At 44.2% G+C, this 24,532-nt stretch overlaps 1 protein-coding gene across 1 annotated transcript in view; it reads left to right on the forward strand.

Annotated features, from left to right (window-relative positions):
• The first annotated feature begins 363 nt into the window (after positions 1-363).
• Positions 364-24,532, forward strand: part of DEPTOR (DEP domain containing MTOR interacting protein) — a 129,151-nt gene continuing 104,982 nt past the window's right edge. The window contains exons 1-2 of the mRNA XM_089677539.1: positions 364-1,026; positions 11,322-11,409. Of these exons, the coding sequence (XP_089533665.1) occupies positions 11,324-11,409 (86 nt within the window). The 5' untranslated portion in view covers positions 364-1,026; positions 11,322-11,323. The remainder of the gene's footprint in view (positions 1,027-11,321; positions 11,410-24,532) is intronic.

A 24,532-nucleotide genomic window follows, 5' to 3' on the forward strand; every position in this document is an offset into this window, starting at 1 on the left:
GACCCCTCTAGTGATGCACTCCAAAATTCCTTTTCTGTTGGTGCATTGTTTTGTATTTCATAACATTGAACTGCAGTTTCCTCTGCTTCGACCAATCTTCGAGCAATGCCATATCATATTTCATGTTACAAACGCCTCCAGGACTAACAACCCTATTGCACACCTTTGTGTCATCTGCAAAAATCAGACACCGTCAACACCAACGTATTAACAGAAACCTAACTCATTTCCGCAAATGTTACAGCGAGAATCTGCCGGCTTGCATGGAACGTGGTTATATTTTGATTTCTCTTGTACCTTCCCAGTCGCCGTAGAGGAACTCCCAGTCCTTCCCTCCCCCCACTTTAACTAGCTGTCTCCAAACCAAGCTAAAAAAGCTTGAAGGGGTGGGGGGCAGGGAAGGGAGAGAGCCCTGTGCAGTAACAATGTAGCTTTTCTGTCTCCCAGGAACTCCTGCCGATCTCTGATGTGCTGTACACAACATGTGATCATTCAGACTAAATATTGCATGATCCTCCCCTGTGATCACTGGCTTGCAGTGATCTGAAGACTTTGGCAGTTCCATGCAGGCAGGCATATTGCACAATAGAAGCTGCAAGGAGTTGCTGTGCCAGTGCCTAGGTATCAGGGCTGTGTGCAGCTGGTGGCCCCGGAGTCCTGATCCTGGACTGTGCATTGTTGGGCTGTTGGAGCCTAGAGGGGGGTGGCACTGCATTGTGTGAGTGCAGCAGTGTGGATGGGAGCCAGGAAGGGTTGCTGTGAGTTGTGATCTTTAGAACTTTTTTTTTTTTTGTCATCTGGTCTCAAAGTTCAGCCCAGCTGACCTCCCAACCCTTGCGCTACGCTACTCTACAACCCTAGTGTTGTCCTTGCAGGGACATGCTAGGAACCCTCCTGCATTCTGTGTGCTGTTCCTGGATCACCTCTGTGCCTGGGTGCTTGGGTCCTTGAGGTCGGAGGCATCTGCAAGAAGAATAAGCCCCCTGGTGCCGCTGTGTTAACCGGAGAGAAGATCACAAACCGCAGGTCAGTAGTTGTGGCATGCTTTTTTTTAAAAAATATTTTTGCAACCCCTAACAACTAATCGGCACCCAACTTCCTTTGTTCTAAGCCGTGTTCGGTTGCTACGAGATACCGCGGTTTGCGCATCACTTTTGCTTTTTGCAATGCCTGAGCAACATCGTCGACGTACCTGGAGGAATTGTAAACAAAGCCGCTCATGCCAGATGACCATTTGTAAACACTGTATAGAGGGCAGCATAGAAAGCAAAACTAAAGCGTGGTTTAGAGCCATGTGTGTCGGAAACGCATTCAAAATCGCATGCTTCGCTTTAGCAGATACACAGGGGGGTGCCACCACACATAGACCATGTGGTTTGCTGCTGCACAATGTTTAAAAAGTGTTGGGGATTTCTTTAGCCGCACTTCTCCCGTTGCAATGAATTGGCTACCCTACATGCAGAACGCAGTCTTGTGGATCTGATCCAAGTCTAAAGCTGGCCATACACTGCTAGATTTTGGAACAAACATTCTCAGGACATTCCACGAGAATGTCGTTCTAAACTTGGTTTGCTTTTAACATTCGATTTTGGAACGAATACCAGATGAAAACCACATACACTGTTAGATATGTGTTATATGCAATTTAGCCTGGGTTCACATATATGCGGTGCGGTATGTCGCAAGTGTGCAAATCACATGCCATTTGTGTGCAGTGCGATTGGAGCCATACATTTATTATGGCTCTAATTGGACCACACCCGCACCAAAAAGGCGCAGGACCCTTTTTTGGGTCCGCACTAAAATCGGATCGCATAGGTATTCACACCCATGCGATCCGATTCTGCACATCGCACCGCGTTTTGTGGACCACTTTCGGGGTGTTGTTAACTTAACATACACACCCGCAGCGGTTTGCATGAACGGGGAGCGATTCTGAGGCGGTGCGGAATTCGCACTGAAAACGCACCACATCAGTGTGAACCAGGGCTGAGAGTTTGCAAAATCGTGTCGGGGATGACGGTACGTGGGGGTGCCATTAAGAATTAATCAATGGCATCCCCGCACGTCTGCAGCGAGTTTCTCTGAAGATCAGGACCATGCAAGATTTCCCCCCCCGAGGTGTGAACGTAGTCTAACGGTAAAATCTACTTCTGTCATTTATTTCAATGGGCTGCCCTAAACGCGAGTAGCTCATGTAGCCTTTTGCGGTGTTGAGCCTTCCACATTTTTAGCTGCAAAGCATTTTGCTGAGTTTGTTGTGCGGTTTTGCCATGTGGCAAAATGCACATCTGCTTGCTTCGCTTAGAGTGCCAAAACACGACGAATGACACCGCAAAAGTGAAACACGATCTTTGCACGCGTTTCGTAAACACACGATTTTCTGCGCTGCGCATTTACCTAAGGTGTGCATGGAGCCTAAGTGTTGTGTATATTTGCAATCTTTTCAGTGGTCTTTGTCCCAGGTTCTTAAAGTGGTTGTATTCTTTGGACATGAAATATGAACAAAGCATATCCCTCTATAGCAGCGGTTCTCAACCTGGGGGTCGCGACCCCTTTGGGGGTCGAACGACCATTTCACAGGGGTCGCCTAAGACCATCGGAAAACACATATTTCCGATGGTCTTAGGAACCGAGACACCACTCCTCTGTCTCAGGCGATCTGTGGGCGGGATGATATGCTGCCCCTGTCACCTGGCCACACCTCCGGGATCACTCAACAGCTCCGCCTCCTCGCCGCTGATTGGCCACCGGAACTGTAGCTCAGGAGAGACACACAGGCGGCCAATCACCGGCGAGGAGGTGGAGCTTGGAGAGGAGGAGCCGAGCGGCAGCGCACGGAGATCAACGAAGATCGAGAGAGCTGCAGGAGCGAGTGAAGAGAGAGGCCAGAGAAGGAAGACAGCTGACAGGTAAGTGCAAATTTTGCTGCTGCAGCCAGGTATGCAGGCTGTAGATGGGAGAGGGAGAGCGAGCCCAGCCTGGAGCAGGAGTCAGCAAGGTAAGTATCATTGGTGTCAGTGGGAGGGATAGTGCCCCATCATTGGTGTCACTAATACCAACGATGGGGCACTATTCCTCCCCCCACTGACACCAACGATGGGGCACTATTCCTCCCCCCACTGACACCAACGATGGGGCACTATTCCTCCCCCCACTGACACCAACGATGGGGCACTATTCCTCCCCCCACTGACACCAACGATGGGGCACTATTCCTCCCCCCACTGACACCAACGATGGGGCACTATTCCTCCCCCCACTGACACCAACGATGGGGCACTATTCCTCCCCCCACTGACACCAACGATGGGGCACTATTCCTCCCCCCACTGACACCAACGATGGGGCACTATTCCTCCCCCCACTGACACCAACGATGGGGCACTATTCCTCCCCCCACTGACACCAACGATGGGGCACTATTCCTCCCCCCACTGACACCAACGATGGGGCACTATTCCTCCCCCCACTGACACCAACGATGGGGCACTATTCCTCCCCCCACTGACACCAACGATGGGGCACTATTCCTCCCCCCACTGACACCAACGATGGGGCACTATTCCTCCCCCCACTGACACCAACGATGGGGCACTATTCCTCCCCCCACTGACACCAACGATGGGGCACTATTCCTCCCCCCACTGACACCAACGATGGGGCACTATTCCTCCCCCCACTGACACCAACGATGGGGCACTATTCCTCCCCCCACTGACACCAACGATGGGGCACTATTCCTCCCCCCACTGACACCAACGATGGGGCACTATTCCTCCCCCCACTGACACCAACGATGGGGCACTATTCCTCCCCCCACTGACACCAATGATGTGGCACTATTCCTCCCACTGCAAAATTACAGTTATGAAGTAGCAACGAAAATAATTTTATGGTTGGGGGTCACCACAACATGTGGAACTGTATTAAAGGGTCGCGGCATTAGAAAGGTTGAGAACCACTGCTCTATAGTGTGTACCTGTCTCAATCCAGAGCACTAAGTGTCATTTCTGTATCCTGCCTCGTTCGTCTATCTGCATGAGTTAATTCTGACAAGTTTTCCTGACACCAAGAGAAAAAAGGTGACAGGGGAGGGATCTCCAGCTGATTGACAGCCTCAGCTCTGTTCCTGTATGTTGTGTAAAGGGTGGTGTGTACCAGTGGTGGACTGACAACTTATGGGGCCCCCGGGCAATAGGGGATCGTGGGGCCCCTGTGTCCTTGCCCACACTCAAAGCCTATACAAAAGGTACCAGGGGAATTTCATGGGGCCCCCTACTGACCCCGGCCCTCGGGCAGTGCCCGAGTGCTCGAATGGTCAGTCCGCCCCTGGTGTGTACCTTTCCTCCAATCAGCTCTCAGAGCTCCTCTCGCTAAGCTCTGCAGTGTGTAACTTCAGCTCTCCGCCCCGCTTTATAAATTCTGGACTTTGAACAGATATAGAGAAGACTGAAGATAAACGGGTACAACTTATGTAGGAGGATTTGTCTATGCTCTGTGTTTCGCACAGTCACTTCACTGGATGGTCCCCTCACTGGGTACATGTAAGGGTTTACAACCACTTTATGCCTGCTATACAAAGCTCGAATTCCAGCTGAATCAGCCAAAATTGGAACCGTGGGTGGCCCTATTGGCAACACCCACCTTGAAAAAAGTAGATTTTTCTACCAAACTGTGACTGCATCCAATTGGATGCAGTCACTATTCGGGTAATCTGATACCAGGGGTGCTGGCTGCTGGGATACAATAGCTGGTAGGGAAGACTCGTCTAACCACTCTGTTTTGCATGGATTTAGAAATAAATAAATAATAGATATATATATAATAGACACATCCTGCATCTATCTATATGAATCCTCCAAAATTCAAGCCGCGTATGGTAGGCTTTAGTTCCCACGCACACGCATTTTTCATGCGCCACCTTGACGCCCCATTTATTTATTATAGGCCATCAACATGAAACAAAAAACGCACCAAATTTTATTTTTGCAGCGCAGCACAAGGCAATGCTTTTTTTTTTTTTTTTTTTTTTTTATTCAATGCATTGAGGGTTTGCTTTCTTTTGAATGTGTTTTATGTGGCATTTAAAAAAAGAAAAAAAGGGGCATTCAGCCTATTGGGCATAAGTGGCACAATTTTGCGCATTGAAACACATGCACAAATGTGAATGTGGGGGTATGCTGGGTGATTTTTTTTTTAAATACGAATCAATAATTAATTTATATTTAATTTGATCTTATTACATTATGAGAATGATTGAGTGTGATTATTGAATGATCACTCTTTATTATAGTGGTTGTAACTCGTACATCTCTAGATCGATTGATCATTGCATCTGATTGCCTGTACCTTGAGCAGAAACAGTTTAGATTGCAGTCGGCCTGTTTTCTGACCAATCGCTTCTTTTCATAACATTTTTTGAGCCGGAAATGCGTTTCCCACAGCACATTTAAGTTTCACTGCACTGCGATCTGCAGCGATCGGTGCAATCTCAGCGACACCCCAAACGCAAGTTGCAAATGCAGTGCGTTTACCTGCACCGGATCGCACTGGATTGCACAGTACAAAACTGCAATGTGATTCAGTCTCAGTGCGATTGCAAATTTGGTGCATGCACGTCTTTGGTGCAAAAACCTTCATTTGAATATATATCTCAGTAGTAACTAAGGATATGAATCTAACTTGTGTGCACCAAATTATTATTATACAGGATTTATATAGCGCCAACAGTTTGCTCAGTGCTGTACATTATAATGGGAGACAGTACAGATACAATACACGAGGGGTTCAAGGGCCCTGCTCCTTGGAGCTTACAATCTAGGAGAAATGTTTTACAAACCCAGATATTACCTTGTAAAAGTAGCAATATCATCACTGTGCTCTGCAAAGACCAGCGCTATGGGAGGGTCTCAGCAGTGACAACCGATTAGCCCAGATATGTCACATGTTCCTCTTTGCCATCCATCAGGGTTCTATGGAACTGTAGGGTTCCTCAAAAAATTGCTAGGGGTACCTTGAGCTGTGGCCAATTAACCTCCCTTTTGATGGTACTTTATTAGTTATTATAATACAGGATTTATATCGCTCCAACAGTTTGCTCAGCGCTGTACAATATAACGGGAGACAATACAGTTCAATACAAGAGGGATAGGACGGCTCTGATCGTAGGAGCTTACAATCTAAGAGGGAGGGGCTGGTGGTACAAAAGTAGTAACTGTGGTAGGAGGAATAGAAGATTCCATTATTAGCTGAGGGCGGGATAGGCTTCCCTGAAGAGAGAGGTTTTCAGAGATCACCTAAAAGTGAGCAGAGTAGGCGATATTCTGATAAATTGGGATAGAGAGTTCTAGAGGATGGGGGAAGCTCTGCAGAAGTCCTGGAGACGAGCATGGGAGGAGGAGACTAGGGCCAGTGGTACCTGGTACAGCCAGCTGCATGACATCAATGATCTTTGTAGCCTTGTGTAAGAGTGACCACCACCATTTTCCCACTGCCCCCCAATGAGCTGATTTTAGCAGGGATTCCCCGAGACCTGAAAATAATTTCATAGGTTCCCTGGTTCCCTTTTGGTTTCTGACTCCAACACCCCGGTCGCACTGGGTGCAACTTGGCATGTGATTTGCATATCGTATGCCAAGTCGCACCCTATTGTCCGCAATTACAGAGGTCATATCAGTGAGATTCCGACTTGGTTGGAGCCGCACCGATTTCTAAAGTAGTTCATGCACTACTTTTCGTGCGATTTGCATAGACATCTGTGTCAGATGTCTTGCAAATCGCACCTGAAATCGGCATGTCCACCAACTTTGAAATCTTGCGACTTGGGGGGGGGGGGGTTAATGAAATGCTGGGGGCAGCAAAGGAAAGTTAAGTGTGTTGGGTGGGGGGGATCTGAAAGCTTAGTCCTCATGCACACTGGATGTATTTACAGCAGCTGTTTTTGGCTTTTGACATTTTTTTTCTATAACCAGTAGACCCCCCAGCATGTTATCCTATGTGTCCATACACACATAGGCTTTAATCAGCATTTTTTTGTTTGGAAAAACCCCCAGAACTAGTGGGTTTCAAGAATTTTTTAGCTGTAAGGCTCCACGGGGCATTTTTTAGCTTTTTGCATTAGCTTTTAGCCACGTCTTTTAGCGTTTTTTTACTGGAAAAAAAAATGTTGCTCCAAAAAAGTCCAAAAATGCAAGTGGTTTGCCACAATCTACCACGTTTTGCCACATTGTTCAGCGTTAGAGCATTTTTACAGCTAAAAACTCTTCTAGAAGCCCACTAGTTCTGGGTTTTTTATCAGCCAAAAAACATCCCTGCCAAAAACCACTGATTCCAGTCTATGTGTGCATGGACACATAGGATAACATGCTGGCTGTACAAAAAAAAATGTCAAAAGCCAAAAACAGCCGCTGTAAAAATGTCCAGTGTGTATGAGGAATTAAAAATGCTCTAATGCTGAAAAATGCTGATAAGTGGAAAAACACTCCAAAACACTAACAAAACGCAGCTATCCGGTGACTATGAGCATTTTTGAGCCTGAAGATTTTGTGGGAGTATAACTTTGCTAAAAAACGCAAACGTTAAAAAACGCAGACAAAACCTAATGCAAAGATGCTAAAAAACACAAAAAAACTCACATTTTTGTTGCAGCATTCTACAGCTAACACTACTGCCGGTTTTATAACGTCCAGTGTGCATGAAGTTTAAACTGCTTATATTTTACCTTTCCTGGTTCATCAACATGCTGATCATTCATTTCAGGTACTTATATAGCGCCAGCAATTTACGCAGCACTTTACATGTATATTGTACATTCACATCAGTCCCTAACCCTCAAGGGGCGTACAATCTAAGGTCCCTAACTCACATTCATACATACACATACTAGGGACAATTTAGACAGGAGCCAATTCACCTACCAGCATGTCTTTGGAGTGTGGGAGGAAACTGGAGTACCAGGAGGAAACCCACGCAGGCACAGGGAGAACATGCAAACTCCAGGCAGGTGGTGCCGTGGTTGGGATTCGAACCAACGACCCTAGTACTGCCAGATGGAAGTGCTAATCATTTAGCCACTGTGCTGCCCCATTTTAACCGCTTAAGGACTGCCGTATAGCAGATATACTGCTACAGGGTGGCACCTCTGTGCAGAATCGCGTGTGTGTATATATATGTGTATATATGTGTATATATATTTATATATATATATATGTGTGATTTTTGCATCGCCGCCATTACTAGTAGAATAGAAAAAAAATCTCATTATCTATACCGCCATTTGTAAATGTTATAAATTTCACGTAAACCAATTAATTTACACGTATTGGGATTTTTGTTACCAAAGACATGGAGCAGAATACATTTTGCCCTAAATTTATGACGAAATTTGATTTTTACAATTTTTTTTTACTGGACACGTTTAATAGCAAAAAGTCCAAAATATTGTTTTGTTTTTTGTTTCTCAAAATTGTCGGTCTTTTTTTGCTTATAGTGCAAAAAATAAAAACTGCACAGGTGATCAAATACCACCGAGAGAAAGCTCAATTCGTGGGGAAAAAAGGATGTAAATTTCTTGTAGGTGCAGCGACCGCGCAATTGTCAGTTAAAGTAACGCAGTGCCGTAATGCAAAAAATGGCCTGGTCAGGAAGGGGGGTAAATCCTCTGGAAGGCAAGTGGTTAAATGAAACCTTTCCATTTTCATTAAATACCTTATTGTAGACCCAGTAACATCATCACCAGCTGTCTGTGATTTTCTATGCATAACAGGCAGATCATGGCTGGTGGAAGGAACTGGCAGGGTGCTCTGCATAGCTTAATGAAGACATCCCAACACCCAGTTTAGTACTCCTGTAAAGAGCCCTCAGCCCTGTTGCAAGCAGTGGGCTGGCTCCTGGGAGAACTTATGCAATTATCAAAACACCTTGATGGGTGGGAGCAGTGGGCATTCCTAGGCAGGATGTCCGCCTGGCAGTACTAGGGTCGTAGGTTTGAATCCCAATCACGGCACCACCTGCCTGGAGTTTGCATGTTCTCCCTGTGCCTGCGTGGGATGGGTGGGAGCAGTAGGCAGGACGTCTGCCTGGCAGTACTAGGGTCGTAGGTTTGAATCCCAATCATGGCACCACCTGCCTAGAGTCTGCATGTTCTCCCTGTGCCTGCGTGGGATGGGTGGGAGCAGTGGGCATTCCTAGGCAGGACGTCTGCCTGGCAGTACTAGGGTCGTAGGTTTGAATCCCAACCACGGCACCACCTGCCTGGAGTTTGCATGTTCTCCCTGTGCCTGCGTGGGATGGGTGGGAGCAGTGGGCATTCCTAGGCAGGACGTCTGCCTGGCAGTACTAGGGTCGTAGGTTTGAATCCCAACCACGGCACCACCTGCCTAGAGTCTGCATGTTCTCCCTGTGCCTGCGTGGGATGGGTGGGAGCAGTGGGCAATCCTAGGCAGGACGTCTGCCTGGCAGTACTAGGGTCGTAGGTTTGAATCCCAACCACAGCACCAACTGCCTGGAGTTTGCATGTTCTCCCTGTGCCTGCGTGGGTTTCCTCCGGGTACTCCGGTTTCCTTCCACACTCCAAAGACATGCTGGTAGGTTAATTGGCTCCTGTCTAAATTGTCCCTAGTATGTGTATGAATGTAAGTTAGGGACCTTAGATTGTACACCCCTTGAGGGATAGGGACTGATGTGAATGTACAATATATATGTAAAGTGCTGTGTAAATTGACGGCGCTATACAAGTACCTGTAATAAATAAAATGTTGCAGACGCACACAATTTTAAAACACGGAATGTTTGGTATCTATTTGCTCAATGCAACCTAACCTTTTATATTTTAACAAAAAATGTGTATTCTATTGTGTGTTTTGCACTTAAATTAATTTTATTATATTTTTCCTTTAAAGCGATACGAAAGGTTCTTTTAAAAAAAATTTTTCTAAAATAACAAACATGTCTATACTTACCTGCGGTGTTCAGTGGTTTTGCACAGAGCAGCCTGAATCCTCCTCATCTCGGGTCCCCTGCAGGCGCTCCTGGCTCCTCCTTTCTGTCTGGGAATGTGGAACATATATGTAAAGTGCTGTGTAAATTGATGGCGCTATATAAGTACCTGTAATAAATAAATATTTGCATGCAGATCGCCCTAGGCATGTCCACCTGTGAGTCCCAGTTATTCTAATAAAAGAAAAGGGTGGGCCAGGGACGTTCAGGCTAGGGAGGAAAGAACTAAATGATGCTGGATGTCCTCCAACCAGGAAATGAGGCATGCTGTGCCTAACTTACTGCAACTGAAATGTGAGAAGTTCACAGTGTGCAGTGAAATCAGAGTAAGCGATTTCAGTCCAGGAGAGGAGTCTCTACAGCTGTACAGGACTGAAGGGAAGGCCAGAGTTCAGTTTGCCTTAAAGCAGTGGTTCTCAACCTGTGGGTCGCGACCCCTTTGGGGGTCGAACGACCCTTTCACAGGGGTCACCTAAGACCATTGGAAAACACATATTTCCGATGTGTAGAGAGCCGCTACTGTGTTTGAGAGCAGCTACTGTGTTTGAGAGCAGCTACTGTGTTTGAGAGCAGCTACTGTGTTTGAGAGCAGCTACTGTGTTTGAGAGCCGCTACTGTGTTTGAGAGCAGCTACTGTGTTTGAGAGCAGCTACTGTGTTTGAGAGCAGCTACTGTGTTTGAGAGCAGCTACTGTGTTTGAGAGCAGCTACTGTGTTTGAGAGCAGCTACTGTGTTTGAGAGCAGCTACTGTGTTTGAGAGCAGCTACTGTGTTTGAAAGCAGCTACTGTGTTTGAAAGCAGCTACTGTGTTTGAAAGCAGCAGTATTGGAGGTAAAACGACACTCATGAATTATAATTACTGGGTAAATAATTTTATGGTTGGGGGTCACAACAACATGAGGAACTGTATGAAAGGGTCGCGGCATTAGGAAGGTTGAGAACCACTGCCTTAAAGGAACACAAGGGAGGATTTGGTTGCTTTTAAAAAGGGTTTAGCAGCTTCTTGTCATCCTAACTGCGTCCATCAATTCTTCTTTCTAGGTTGGCCTTCCCCTAAATTTCCCTGCGTAGAGTCCTTTGGCTCATGTGTTAATGAATGAACAAAGGTTCCCGTGTATGAGCGCTTTAGAGGGTTTAGTAGTAAATGAGTGATACAGAAAGCAGCAGTGTATGCGCTAAATGCAGCCATTGGGCTTTGTGTTACGAGTGCGCGTGTAGGGAAATGAGCCTTGAATGACTGGCTAGAGACGGGGTTGGAATGCCGGGCATTGCTGGCATCTCATCAATGGCTCTTTTAATTCCTGTTTGGTTTGTCCCAGCAGAGATGGATGCGATCAGCCTAGCAGTCCTGACGAGAGCTACGGAACTGGAGCTGGCTGGGGAAATCATTATCATCGGAGAACAGCTAAGGTGGGAGCTGACAAGATCAATTTTACTTGTTAACCTGATTTTGTTATCTTTTTTTAATGTCCATTTTACATTTTGATGTCAAAAAGAGAAACCCTTGTCTAACAAGAGGCAAAGTCATTTTTTTTACCTGTAGCAGTCTCTTGCTTGGATAAATACACCAAATGTGAACAACCCTTTAAACTGAAAGTGTTTCCAGTGAAAGGTACTGTTAATACTACATCATACAAAGACATTTTAGACAATTGCACACTCTCAACCTTGTGGAACCACTTTGAGGAAGGCCCTTTTCCGTTCCAAAATGACTTTTCCTCTGCTCAAAGCCAGCTCTGTAAAGACATGGTTTGAGTTTGGGGTAGAGGAACTCAAGCCTTGACCAACAGGTTTCTGTTTCAGGATGACTCTGCTCCTATGTACAAAGCCAGGTCCATAAAGGCATGGTTTGATGAGTTTGGGGTAGAGGAACTCAAGTGAGCACTTGCAACCTTGACCAACAGGTTTCTGTTTCAGGATGGCTCTGCTCCTAGGTACAAAGCCAGGTCCATAATGAATGGTTTGATGAGTTTGGGGTAGAGGAACTCAAGTGTGCACTTCCAACCTTGACCAATAGGTTTCTGTTTCAGGATAACTCTGCTTCTATGTACAAAGCCAGGTCCATAAAGGCATAATTTGATAAGCTCAGTGTGGAGGAGCTTGAGTGTGCACTTCCATACTTGGCCAACTGTTTTCTATTCCAACACGTCGGTGCACCTGTGTACAATGCCAGCTCCATAGAGACATGGTTTGATGGGTTAGCTGTGGAGGAACTTGAGTGTGCTCTTTCAACCATAGCCAACAGTTTTCTGTTCTACCTCATATGTGCCCCTGTGCTTAAAGCCAGCTCCATAAATACATGGTTTGATGAGTTTGGGGTAGAGGAACTCGCTTCCAACCTTGGCCAACTGTTTTCTATTCTAACATGAGAGTGCCCCTGTGTACAACGCAGGTCCACAGAGACATAGTTTGATGCGTGGATAGCTGTGGAGGAACTTAAAGTGATACTAAACCCCGGACCCTGCATTCACTATATGTGGTCTCCCAGAGTACACACAACATGGAAATTCAATTATTTTAGTAAATATAAACTGCAGTTAGAGCAGTGTTGTGACTTCAGCAGAGCACTGGTTAAAGCTTGTAGGAGGAGTTTTCTTTCTGCTCTATGAGGATGAAAAATCTCTGACCCTCTGTCTGGACAGTGCTGATTGCCCCTGTGCTGACCACATGCACCCCCCCAAGAGGAAAAAAAAAAAAACCTCTCTGACAATACACACCAAACTGAGCATGTGCATGTGACCATGGGTTCAGTCTGTATCAGGTGGTCAAAGAAGGCAAAGAAGAAAGGATCAATCAGCCTTTTTACACAATGCAGAGGATTAACCCCTTAGTTTCCACAGTGAGTATAACCAGCATGCTTTACTTCACGTACAGACTGATTTTACTGTTGTGGGTTTAGTAACACTTTAAGTGCGCACTTTCAAATGTAGCCAATGGTTTTCTGTTCCACCTTGACAGTGACCCTGTGCTTAAAGCCAGCTCCAAAAACATGGTTTAATAGGGTTTGAGGTGGAGGAACTCAAGTGTGCACTCCCAACTTTGGCCAACAGTTTTCTGTTTCAAGATGATGGTGCCCCTATGTAGAAAGCCAGCTCCATAGAGACATGGTTTGATGAGTTTCATGTGGAGGACCTTGAGTGACCTGCACAGAGCCCCAACCTCAACCCTACTGAACATTTTTGGGATGAACTGGAAGACTGATTGTAAGCCAGGTCTTCTCATTCAACATTAGTGTCTGACCTCACAAATGTTCTTTTGGCTAAATGAGCACAAATTCCCCTGGATACACTCCAAAGTCTTGTGGAAAGCCTTCCGAGAATTGGTGGGGAAAGGAGGGGGGGGGGCTTGGGGTTCAACTCCATAATAATGGCCATGATTTTGAGTTTGGTGTCCAATAAGTTTATATAGATGTGATGGGCAAAGGTCTCATGCACAGGGGTCCCTGCCTGCCCTGTCCCTGCCAGGAGAACTATTGCACTTCAGTTCTAGAAAACGATGGCTGGCTGCAGATTGAAGTGAGTTGCTTTTAGTAAAACTACAGACGTTTCTAACCTTTAATTCATGGTCACTCAGTGCAGCCAGTGTGACGCTGTTTGGCCTTGGACATGTGATGAGAAGCAATGAGTCTCCAGTGCTTGTCTGGGCTGCTCTGACCGATGGTAGCCTTGAAGCTGCTTGTGGGCTTTGTCCAAAAACAAAACCTGGCTGAAGTTTGAACTCTTCTCCACTATTTCCCAAAGTTAGGCTTACAGTAGAACATCATCCAAACTCTTTTGGATAGAGTAGGGAAGGATTAGAAATTTTGGGTTAGGCTTTTATAGCCTTTTGAGTCCTCACTGGGGAGATTGTTCACTTTTTGTCCTGATGGTTATTGTCATCCGAGAGGGGAAATGGGAGAGAATCCAAAACATTGTCACTGGAACATGAACGGAGAGGAAATCTCACACATAGGATGGACCAGCAGACCTGTGTCTTTATGTAACTGTGCAATAAGGACACCATTTACCCTCATTTTTATAAGATGGGGGGTGCACTACATTCCTGGAAGTGCAGAGAGATCTCACTAACGGGGAAAATAAAATGGCTTTCATGAAGTATTTACAGAGAGAAATAGAAGCGGCCACTTGCTGACATCTTTTTGAAATGCTAGTTGCCTGGCCACCTTTTTCCCCAATATTGACCGGGAATAAAGCGTATAAATGAGTCTCTGAACTCCAATCTGCAAACCTTTTCTAATTTAGCGATTTTTAAAGTACTGAAGCTTGAAGTACTCTGTATGATGCACAGTAATCTTGTATTTTCCAAAGTTGGAGGTTGTGGCCTCCATGTTCTGTCTCTCAAATCTAAGCATTGAAAGTGTGATCTCTGTAACTTACAGCTGTGATGAGATAGCGATTACTTCAACCTCAGTTGGAAACCAGTCAGTGACTCAATCGAGATCTTGTAGATCTTGTGAAGTTTAATCCAAAACTGAGAGAATCTTACAACAATGAACATCTGATAGGTCAAAAGATCATAATGTGCTCTGCTTCATGAGACATGCGGCTTGCTGAAATGCATTACTGGGAAGGGGGAGGGCTATCTATACAGCATTAACTAAACTAAAGGAAAGGGAGGAGCAGAGACAAAATATAGAAAACACTTAAAGACATATGACAGTCATGTCAAACATGACACTCCATATTGGAAAACCCTAGCCACAAAAATGAAATGTGCCCCCTCCCCCCTACGCTGTTTCCCCAGCAGAAAGTAATGATTTTATATTTTTAAGGGGGGAGGGATAACTAAGAGAAGAATACTTGCCTTACTCTGCAGTCCTTTCTGTTAGTGACGGCCGGTCCCCCCCCCATAGACCCTGTTCTTTTCCTCCTCCGTTCTTACCAATGTCGCATACAATGGCCTAACATTGAATTTGGTAATGCTGAGGGCTGCCTACATTCTGAAAATGGAGAGAAGATCACAGAGGGTTTAAGCCGAACTCCGGGTTTCCTAACTTTTTGTTTTGCTTGGCCCGTGCAAACTGTTTAAGTCCTCATGCACACTGGATGTTTTTACAGCGGCTGTTTTTGACTTTTTTTTTTTTTTTTCTACAGCTAGTAAACCCCCCAGCTTGTTATCCTATGTGTCCATTCACACGTAGATTGTAGTTAATGTTTTTTGGCAGGGACGTTTTTTGACCGGAAAAACCCCGGAACTAGTGGGTTTCTAGAGTTTTCTTCGCTATAAAAATGCTGAAAAACGCAGCAAAAAAAAAAATGGTGTTTTTGGACCTTTTTTTTTATCCTAAAAATATTTTTTTGTAAATGTTGGAAAACAAAGCTAAAAAAAGCTGAAAAACTTAAGTTTTTAACGTGACTTTTCACAGCTAACGTTACCAGCGTTGTCAAAACGTCCCGTGTGCATGGAGCCTAAACTGGAACTAAACCTAACTTTTGTAAAATTGCAAGCAGGCAGCTTTTTATTTACCAAATGTACACTCAGCTGCATGTATACATGTGCAGGATGACGTCATCGCCTGCTGTCCAAGCAAGCCAGTGTGGAATGTAAAGGTGGAAGATGCAGGTAAGTATGCAGGGTTGTTATTACCGCTTTACACCCCGGTTGCACTGGGTGTGACTTGGCATACGATTTGCATGCCATGCAACTTGCAAATCATATGCAAAGCACACCCTGTTATCCGCAATTACAGCGGTCATATCTAAAACTTCTAAAGTAGTACATACACTACTTTTTCGTGCAATTTGCATAGACCTCTGTGTCAGATGTCTTGCAAATCGCACCTGAAATCGGCATGTCCCGCGACTTTGAAATTGTGCGACTTCACTGTAAGTCGCTTGATTTGACTGGGGGGTAAAAGTCATGAGAAACCTGGAGTCCAGCTTTGAGCTTAGCATTCCTTCCTACATCTTTCATATGCTGGGGGAAGGGGGTGACCGTTCATTTCATTGGCCAGCTCAGAGTTCAGCTTTAAACAGTTGCGTTGCCTGGTGCAGTACAGCTATGTGGGCATTATATTTTGTATATGCTGGGGGGCTTAAATTTATCTTCCAGCCTAGAGATCAGTCCTTTGCCTGGTGCTATGTGGGCATTATATTTTGTATGTGCTGGGGGACTTAAATTTGTTTTCCAGCTTGGAGATCAGTGCTTTGCCTGGTGCTATGTGGGCATTATATTTTGTATGTGCTGGGGGGGGGGGACTTAAATTTATCTTCCAGCCCGGAGATCAGTGCTTTGCCTGGTGCAGGACAGCTATGACTTGAAGAGAAGTCCTGTCCAGATCGGCTGCGTTCCCTAAATGCATTTGAAGGCATCATTCCCAATTATTTATGGAGTGTACAGGTCAGATTTCCAGATGACGGTACTTTGGCTGATGTGCTGGGGATAGCCTGGTCACAGTGAGCACAGTCTATGTGAACGTGCATATCTGCATATGGAAGGAAGGAAGAGCTCATTTGGGAAAAGTTGACATCTGGAGAGGACTTTCCCATTTTATGCACCAAAAACTCAACAACAAACTCCTTTTTTTTTTTTTTTTTTTTGTTTCCTTTTTGTTTGTTTATATATATATACACCATCAAAAGGATTTTATTTTATTTTGAGAGTATGCGGTGAAGAATTGGCAACTCATTCTCCTGATGAAAGTAATTTATTGGTAAAGGGTACAGTGTGCAAGTTACAGCAGCTGATGCGTTTCGCTGAAAAAAACCCAAAACAAACCAAAAAAACCTTTTTTTCTTTTTTTTTCTGAAAAATGTAAGCTACTGTAACTTGCACACTGTACCCTTTACCAATAAAGTACTTTTATCAGGAGAACAAGTTGCCAATTCTTCACCTTGTACTCTAATGCTGCCACTTGCCCTCCAGAGGATTTACCCCCCTTCTCTGATCAGGCCATTTTTTGTGATACACGCTGCGTTATTTCAATTGACAACTGTGCAGTCATGCAACACTGCACCCAAATTAAATTTACGTCCTTTTCCCCCACAAATAGAGCTTTTTTTCAGTGGTATTTGATTGCCTGTGCGTTTTTTTTTTTTGTTTTTTTTTTGTTTTGTTTTTTCATTTTTTGCGCTATAAACAAAAAAAAAAGTGACAATTTTGAGAATTTTGCTATTAAACATGTCAAATAAAAAATTTTTAAAAAATCAAATTTTGTCAAATTTAGGCCAAAATGTATTCTGCTCCGTGTAAATGAATTAGTTTATGTGAAAGTTATAACATTTACAAATGGTGGTATAGATACTGGAGTTTGTTTTTTACTAGTAATGGTGGCAATCATCAACTTATGGCAGGACTGCGGCGGGCATTCTGACACTGGGGGGAACTGATTTGGTGTCACTGACATCCCCAGTGACACCAATACAGTGATCAGCACTAGCACTGACACTGTACGAATGATGGTGGGCAGGAAGGGGTTAATGTGGGTGAGCAAAGGGTTAGCTGTCTGGTGTTTTACTACGTGCTCACTGTAAGCACACTGCTTTGTATGGCTCTGCTATGCTGATACTCTGCAATCTCTGGGTGCCAGCCAGTAATCACCAGCCGGGACATGGTGATTGACAGCTGAGGCTGCGAATGGCGGTGTGGGTAGGGTGTGCATGTGGCTTGTGTACGCCCCCTACCTGGAACTGCAATATCACATGTGTATATATACGTGATTTTGCGCACCCCTGCCACCCTGTAGCAGTATTTCTGCTATAGGGCAGAGGGGAAGCGGTTAAAGTGCCAGGAAGACAACGTGAGCTTTGTTCTGTTTACAACAAAAATAGAAATCGAATGTGACCATATGCACCCAGTGATGTGCCTCCATCCCTTAATATGAAATGCATTAATAGGGATTTATTACAAATTTATTGCAAATCTGCTTGTTATTTTGTCCTCTTTTTGTATGCAATGAGAAGTTTATTCATTTGTTAAAAATCAATGTTGGAAACTAGTTATTTGTTGGTCATGCGTGTGTTTGGCTCATTTAAAGTCCCAGGACAAATACATTGGTTGTATGGGCACAGTTGGTCTACCTCCAGGGGGAATTAACCTTGGAGTACATCTTCGTTTGTGGAATTTTCTTTTATCTGTTCAATAAGTGAAAAAAAAAATACCTGAGAATCCTGACAGAAATCAAGTGAGCTTTTTGCTTCTTGCCAGGGAGTCTTATCAGCCCTGCCCAGATTAACCTCTGTGTCCTAGCATTGATTTATTTATTTCAGGTACTTGTATAGCGCCATCAATTTACGCAGCACTTTACATATATATTGTACATTCACATCAGTCCCTAACCCTCAAGGGGCGTACAATCTAAGGTCCCTAACTCACATTCATACATACACATACTAGGGCCAATTTAGAGAGGAACCAATTAACCTACCAGCATGTCTCTGGAATGTGGGAGGAAACTGGAGTACCCAGAGGAAACCCATGCAGGCACAGGGAAAACATGCAATCTCCAGGCAGGTGGTGCCGTGGTTGGGATTTGAACCAACGACCCGAGTACTGCCAGGTGGAAGTGCTAACCATTTAGCCACTGTGCTGCCCTATATCTACTATTCTCTACTGTAATCCACTGTAAAAGGAAACTTTAATAGCTTGGAGTCAATATCACCCAAACCATCCTCTTCGTTCCTCCCTAGACCTCCAGCTGTCAAACTCATGTTTCCTCGCTTGCTCATCTTCAGGACTTCTCCAGAGTCTCTCCCATCCTCTGAAACTCTCTACCTCAATTTGGGCGGCTATCCATTACTCTGGCCACCTTTTCGGAGATTGCTGAAAATTCATCTTTTCAGGGAAGCCTATCCTACCTCCAATCAACAACTGAACTTATAACTCTTCCATCAGCTTATCCCCCACAGTTATAACCTTTCATGCCACTTGCTCCACCCTATTAGATTGTAAGCTCTTATGGGTAGGACCCTATTAACACAGGAGCCAATTAACCTACTAGACTGTCTTTGGAGTGTTGTAAGGAAACCGAAGTACCTGGAGGAAACCCACGCAGGAACAGGGAGAACATGCAAACTCCAGTCAGGTAATGCCGTGGTTGGGATTTGAACCAACAACCCGAATATTGTCAGGCTGATGTGCTAACCATTTAGTCACTGTGCTGCATGACAATGTTCCACCTCTATGGATACAGAATGCTGAGTGAGCGTTGCTTCACCCTGGAACAGGAAGTGTGTTACTGGCAGGATCTTAAAGAAAAGCCTAAGATTAAAAACTAAAGCAGCCACCTCATCTAAGGACCAGAAAACTGAAATACATAACATTTTTTTGTAATTGGGTTGAGATATTATACAGGATTTATATAGCGCCAACAGTTTGCTCAGTGCTTTACAATATAATGGGAGACAATACAGCAACAATACTGTTCAATACAAGAGGGATTTGAGGGCTCTGCTCCTTGGAGCTTACAATCTAGGAGGGAGGGGCTAGTGGTACAAAAGATAGTAACTGTGGGGGATGGACTGGTTGGAAGAGTAGAAGATTCCAGTATTAGCTGAGGGCAGGATAGGCTTTGCTGAAGAGATGTGTTTTTCAGAGATCGCCTAAAAGTGAGCAGAGTAGGCGATAGTCTGATAAATTGGGGTAGAGTTCCAGAGGATGGTGGAAACTCTGGAGAAGTCCTGGAGACGAGCATGGGAGGAGGAGACAAGGGGGCTAGAGAGTAGGAGGTCTTGCGAGGAGAGGAGAGTACAGTTTGGGTGATATTTGGAGACAAGATTGGTGATGTAATTTGGGGCAGAGTTATAAATGGCTTTATATGTTATTGTTTGTGTTTTGAATTTAATCCGTTGGGCAATGGGAAGCCAGTGGAGGGATTGGCAGAGAGGGATGGAGGACACTGAGTGGAGGCCAGTGGAGGGATTGGCAGAGAGGGGTGGCTGATACAGAACGGTTAGTAAGGTGGATGAGTCTGGCAGCAGCATTCATGATAGACTGAAGAGGGGATAGCCTGCGATGAGGTCGGCCAATGAGGAGGGAGTTACAATAGTCAAGGCGAGATCTAACAAGGGACTGAATAAGTTGCTTAGTGGTTTCCGGGGTTAGGAACGGGCGTATCTTGGAGATGTTGCAATATACTTTAAATCTTCCGCCTGGCAGTACTAGGGTTGTTGGTTCAAATTCCAACCACGGCTCCACCTGCCTGAAGTTTGCATGTTCTCCCTGTGCCCGCGTGGGTTTCCTCCGGGTTCTCCGGTTTCTTCCCACACTCCAAAAGACATGCTGGTAGGTTAACTAGATCCCGTCTAAATTGTCCCTAGTATGTGTATGTATGAATGTGAGTTAGGGACCTTAGATTGTACACCCCTTGAGGGTTAGGGACTGATGTGAATGTACAATATATATGTAAAGTGCTGCGTAAATTGATGGCGCTATATAAGTACCTGTAATAAATAAATCTGATTTTACATATTTTCATGGCTTTCTGATGAAAGAACCACCTGAATCTACGTATCTGATTTTCCTTAGTGTTTTTTTTGGTTGTGATGTTTAGGGTTCGGAGCACCTAGGTACACCCATCGGTTCCCAGGACTGGTCTCCTTCCGCCATGTCCCAGGCTGCAGATCACAAGCTTTGAGTGTCCTCTGAAGTTGACTTTTTGGGAAAAACGGCTCTAGGCTTTCCAGAGAGATGAGGAATGTGGGGAGGGCGCAAAGGTTGCCAAGGGAACATGTGGTTTTAGGCAGTTGACCTTTGTACTCCAGCAAGACTTTAACTACCAGGAAGCAGACAGTTGGATCCAAGTGATGTCCATACACGTCCCACTGTGCTATGCTTCATAAATTGTATTTGTACATTACCATTTATACTATTGGATGGTATAATATACAGACACGTTGTTAGTAATATAATTGTATTATAGTAAGAACTTCAGAACACAACTTGGCATTGCTACCCAAATATAGAAGTACCTGTAATAAATCAAATAAAATGTTTTTGACCCCAAGAATGAAAAACTGGCTATACACAGTATTAGTATTCTTATTATACAGGATTTATGTAGCGCCAACAGTTTGCACAGAACTTTACAATCTAAAGGGAGACCGTACAGTTGTACTACAATAAAATACAAGAGGGTCCTGCCCATAAGAGCTTACAATCTAATAGGGTGGAGCAAGTGGTATGAAAGGTTATAACTGTGGGGGATGAGCTGATGGAAGAGTTAAAAGTTCAATTGTTGATTGGAAGTGTGATAGGCTTCCCTGAGAAGATGAGTTTTCAGGGATCTCCTAAAGGTGGCCAGAGTAAGAGATAGCCGAACAGATTGAGGTAGAGAGTTTCAGAGGATGGGAGAGGCTCTGGAGAAGTCCTGGAGATGAGCAAGGGAGGAGACACGAGCTGGAGGTCTAGGGAGGAACGAAGAGGATGGTTTGGGTGACTCCAAACTATTATAGTTTTACTTTTACAGGGGGTTACAGTAGAGAGTAATAGATATAGGGCTGCACAGTGGCTAAATGGTTAGCACTTCCACCTGGCAGTACTTGGGTTGTCGATTTGAATCCCAATCATGGCACCACCTGCCTGGAGTTTGCATGTTCTCCCTATGCCTGTGTGGTTTCCTCCCACACCCCAAAGACATGCTGATAGGTTAATTGGATCTTGTCTAAATTGGCCCTAATATGTGTATGTATGAATGTAAGTTAGGGACCTTAGATTGTACGCCCCTTGAGGGTTAGGGACTGATGTGAATGTACAATATATATGTAAAGTGCTGCGTAAATTGATGGTGCTATATAAGTACCTGAAATAAATATTTGGAGACAAGATTAGTAATGTAGCTCGGGGCAGAGTTGTGAATGGCTTTGTATATTGGTGTTAGTATTTTGAATTTAATTTGCAGTCCAATCGGAAACCAGTGTGTAGCACTGCAAATTAAAAAGCAAAGACTACCTTCGAGCAAATCTGGTTAACGCCATATACAGTGGATATAAAAAGTCTACACACCCCTGTTAAAATGTCAGGTTTCTGTGATGTAAAAAAATGAGACAAAGATAAATAATTTCAGAACTTTTTCTACCTTTTTAATGTGACCTATAAACTGTACAACTCAATTGGAAAACAAACTGAAATCTTTTAGAGGGGGGTAAGTAAAAATAAAAAACTAAAATAATGTGGTTGCATAAGTGTGCACACCCTCTTATAATTGGGGATGTAGCTGTGTTCAGAATTAAGCAATTGCATTCAAAATTATGTTAAATAGGAGTCAGTACACACCTGCCATCATTTAACCGCCTTCCGCCCGCCCTATAGTACAATGACGGGCACAAGGTGGTTCTCTCTTTCTGATAGGACGTCTCCCAAAAGCATGTGGGAAAATGTGTTCTGGTCTGATGAAACCAAGGTTGAACTTTTTGGCCATAATTCCAAAAGATATGTTTGGTGCAAAAACAACACTGCACATCACCAAAAGAACACCATACCCACAGTGAAGCATGGTGGTGGCAGCATCATGCTTTGGGGCTGATTTTCTTCAGCTGGAACTGGGGCCTTAGTCAAGGTAGAGGGAATTATGAACAGTTCCAAATACCAGTCAATATTGGCACAAAACCTTCAGGCTTCTACTAGAAAGCTGAACATGAAGAGGAACTTCATCTTTCAGCATGACAACGACCCAAAGCAAACATCCAAATCAACAAAGGAATGGCTTCATGAGAAGAAGATTAAAGTTTTGGAATGGCCCAGCCAGACCCGAATCTGATCGAAAATCTGTGGGGTGATCTGAAGAGGGCTGTGCACAGGAGATGCCCTCACAATCTGACAGATTTGGAGTGTTTTTGCAAGGAAGAGCGGGCAAATATTGCCAAGTCAAGATGTACCATGCTGATAGACTCATACCCACAAAGACTGAGTGCTGGAATCAAATCAAAAGGGGCTTCAACAAAGTATTAGTTTAGGGTGTGCACACTTATGCAACCATATTATTTTAGTTTTTTATTTTTACTTCCCTCCACCTAAAACGTTTTCAGTTTGTGTTTCAGCTGAGTTGTACAGTTTATAGGTTACATTACAGGTGGAAAAAGTTCTGAATTTATCTTTGTCTCATTTTGTTACATCACAGAAACCTGACACTTTAACAGGGGTGTGTAGACTTTCTATATCCGAGGTACACCTTGAATTACATTCTATCAAGGCTGTCTTAATGCATGGGCCTCAAGTGTATGGGGGCCCCATGATAATCTTGCATTACATTATAATGGCCAACTGCCAAGGATTTGCTGGGACAGTCACACTTTTTACTAAGCTGTCCTGCGATGGCCCAGGCAGTGTTTCAGGACTCTGTATTGTGCCCTCTTGATTCCTGATTCCACCCCCCCCCCAAACTGAGTGCTTCTGCCTTCCTCCCTGTACTGTGCCTTTTGTGTACAGGGAGACGTTCCCCATATTATCTGTCAGGTTTGAAAACCCCACCCACACGGCCACGTCTGTAAATGAATTGCAAGTCCCGACAGCCTTGGCGGTTGCCGACTTGTAGTTTTCAATGAACTGCCATGCTGTGGAGCCCCGTGGTAGTTCATTGAATCTTCCTATCAGAATATCTGCTTGATCATACATCTCATACGGCAAGCAGATATTCTGACAGGTCTGCAGGAGACCTGCATGGCACCAGAGACCTGCTGATCGCTGGTGCAATGCTTTACAGGCTCCTGCAGACAAAAATAATACATGCACATTTTTTTTACCTGCAAAAAAAATGTGCGTTTTTTATTATTTTTGTGCAAAAGGTGAACTTCTCCTTTTAAGACGGCCCTGCATTATATACAGAGAAACATTGTGTTTGTAAGGAGCATATATGACTGCATGTGCTAATGTAATCTTAAACTACAGAAAAGCCAGGTTTTTGAAAATTCTAACACGTGTTGATCCTAGATTGTAAACTCCAAGGATCAGGCCCTCCTATCCCTCTTGTATTGAACTGTATTGTTGCTGTATTGTCACCCGTTATATTGTAAAGCGCTGAGCAAACTGTTGCCGCCATATAAATCCTGTATAATAATAATAATATATAAATCCTGTATAATAATAATAATAATATATAAATCCTGTATAATAATAATAATAATGCAGTTTCCATCAAATCTTTTAAATATTTAAACTAAAACAATAAAAAAAAAAACCTAATCATTTACCTTTTTATACTGGGATTGTGTTTTGAATTTGTTTGCTTCTTTAGGGATAGTTTTATTAAAGTGTTACTAAAACCACAACAGTACAATCAGTCTGTATATGCAGTAAAGCATGCTTGTTATACTCACTGTGGAACCTCAGTGGTTAATCCCCTGCATTGTGTAAAAAGGATGCTTTTATCCTGTCTTCTATGATCCTCCCCTTCTACTGTCCCCAATCCATATGCTGATCGAACAGAGCCTTGGGAGCAAGCTGCACATGCTTAGTTTTGGTGTGTATTGCTAGAGAGTTTTTTTTTTTTTTTTCTTGGTAGAGTGCATATGTTCAGTACAGAGCCAATCAGCACTGTCCAGACGGAGGTCAGTAGTTATGCAGCCTCAGGAAAATCAGGTGAGAATGAAGAAAATTCCTC

Source organism: Staurois parvus, unplaced genomic scaffold, assembly GCF_062004578.1.
Source record: "Staurois parvus isolate SC_StPar_1 unplaced genomic scaffold, SC_StPar_1.0 ptg000187l, whole genome shotgun sequence".
NCBI lineage: Eukaryota > Metazoa > Chordata > Amphibia > Anura > Ranidae > Staurois > Staurois parvus.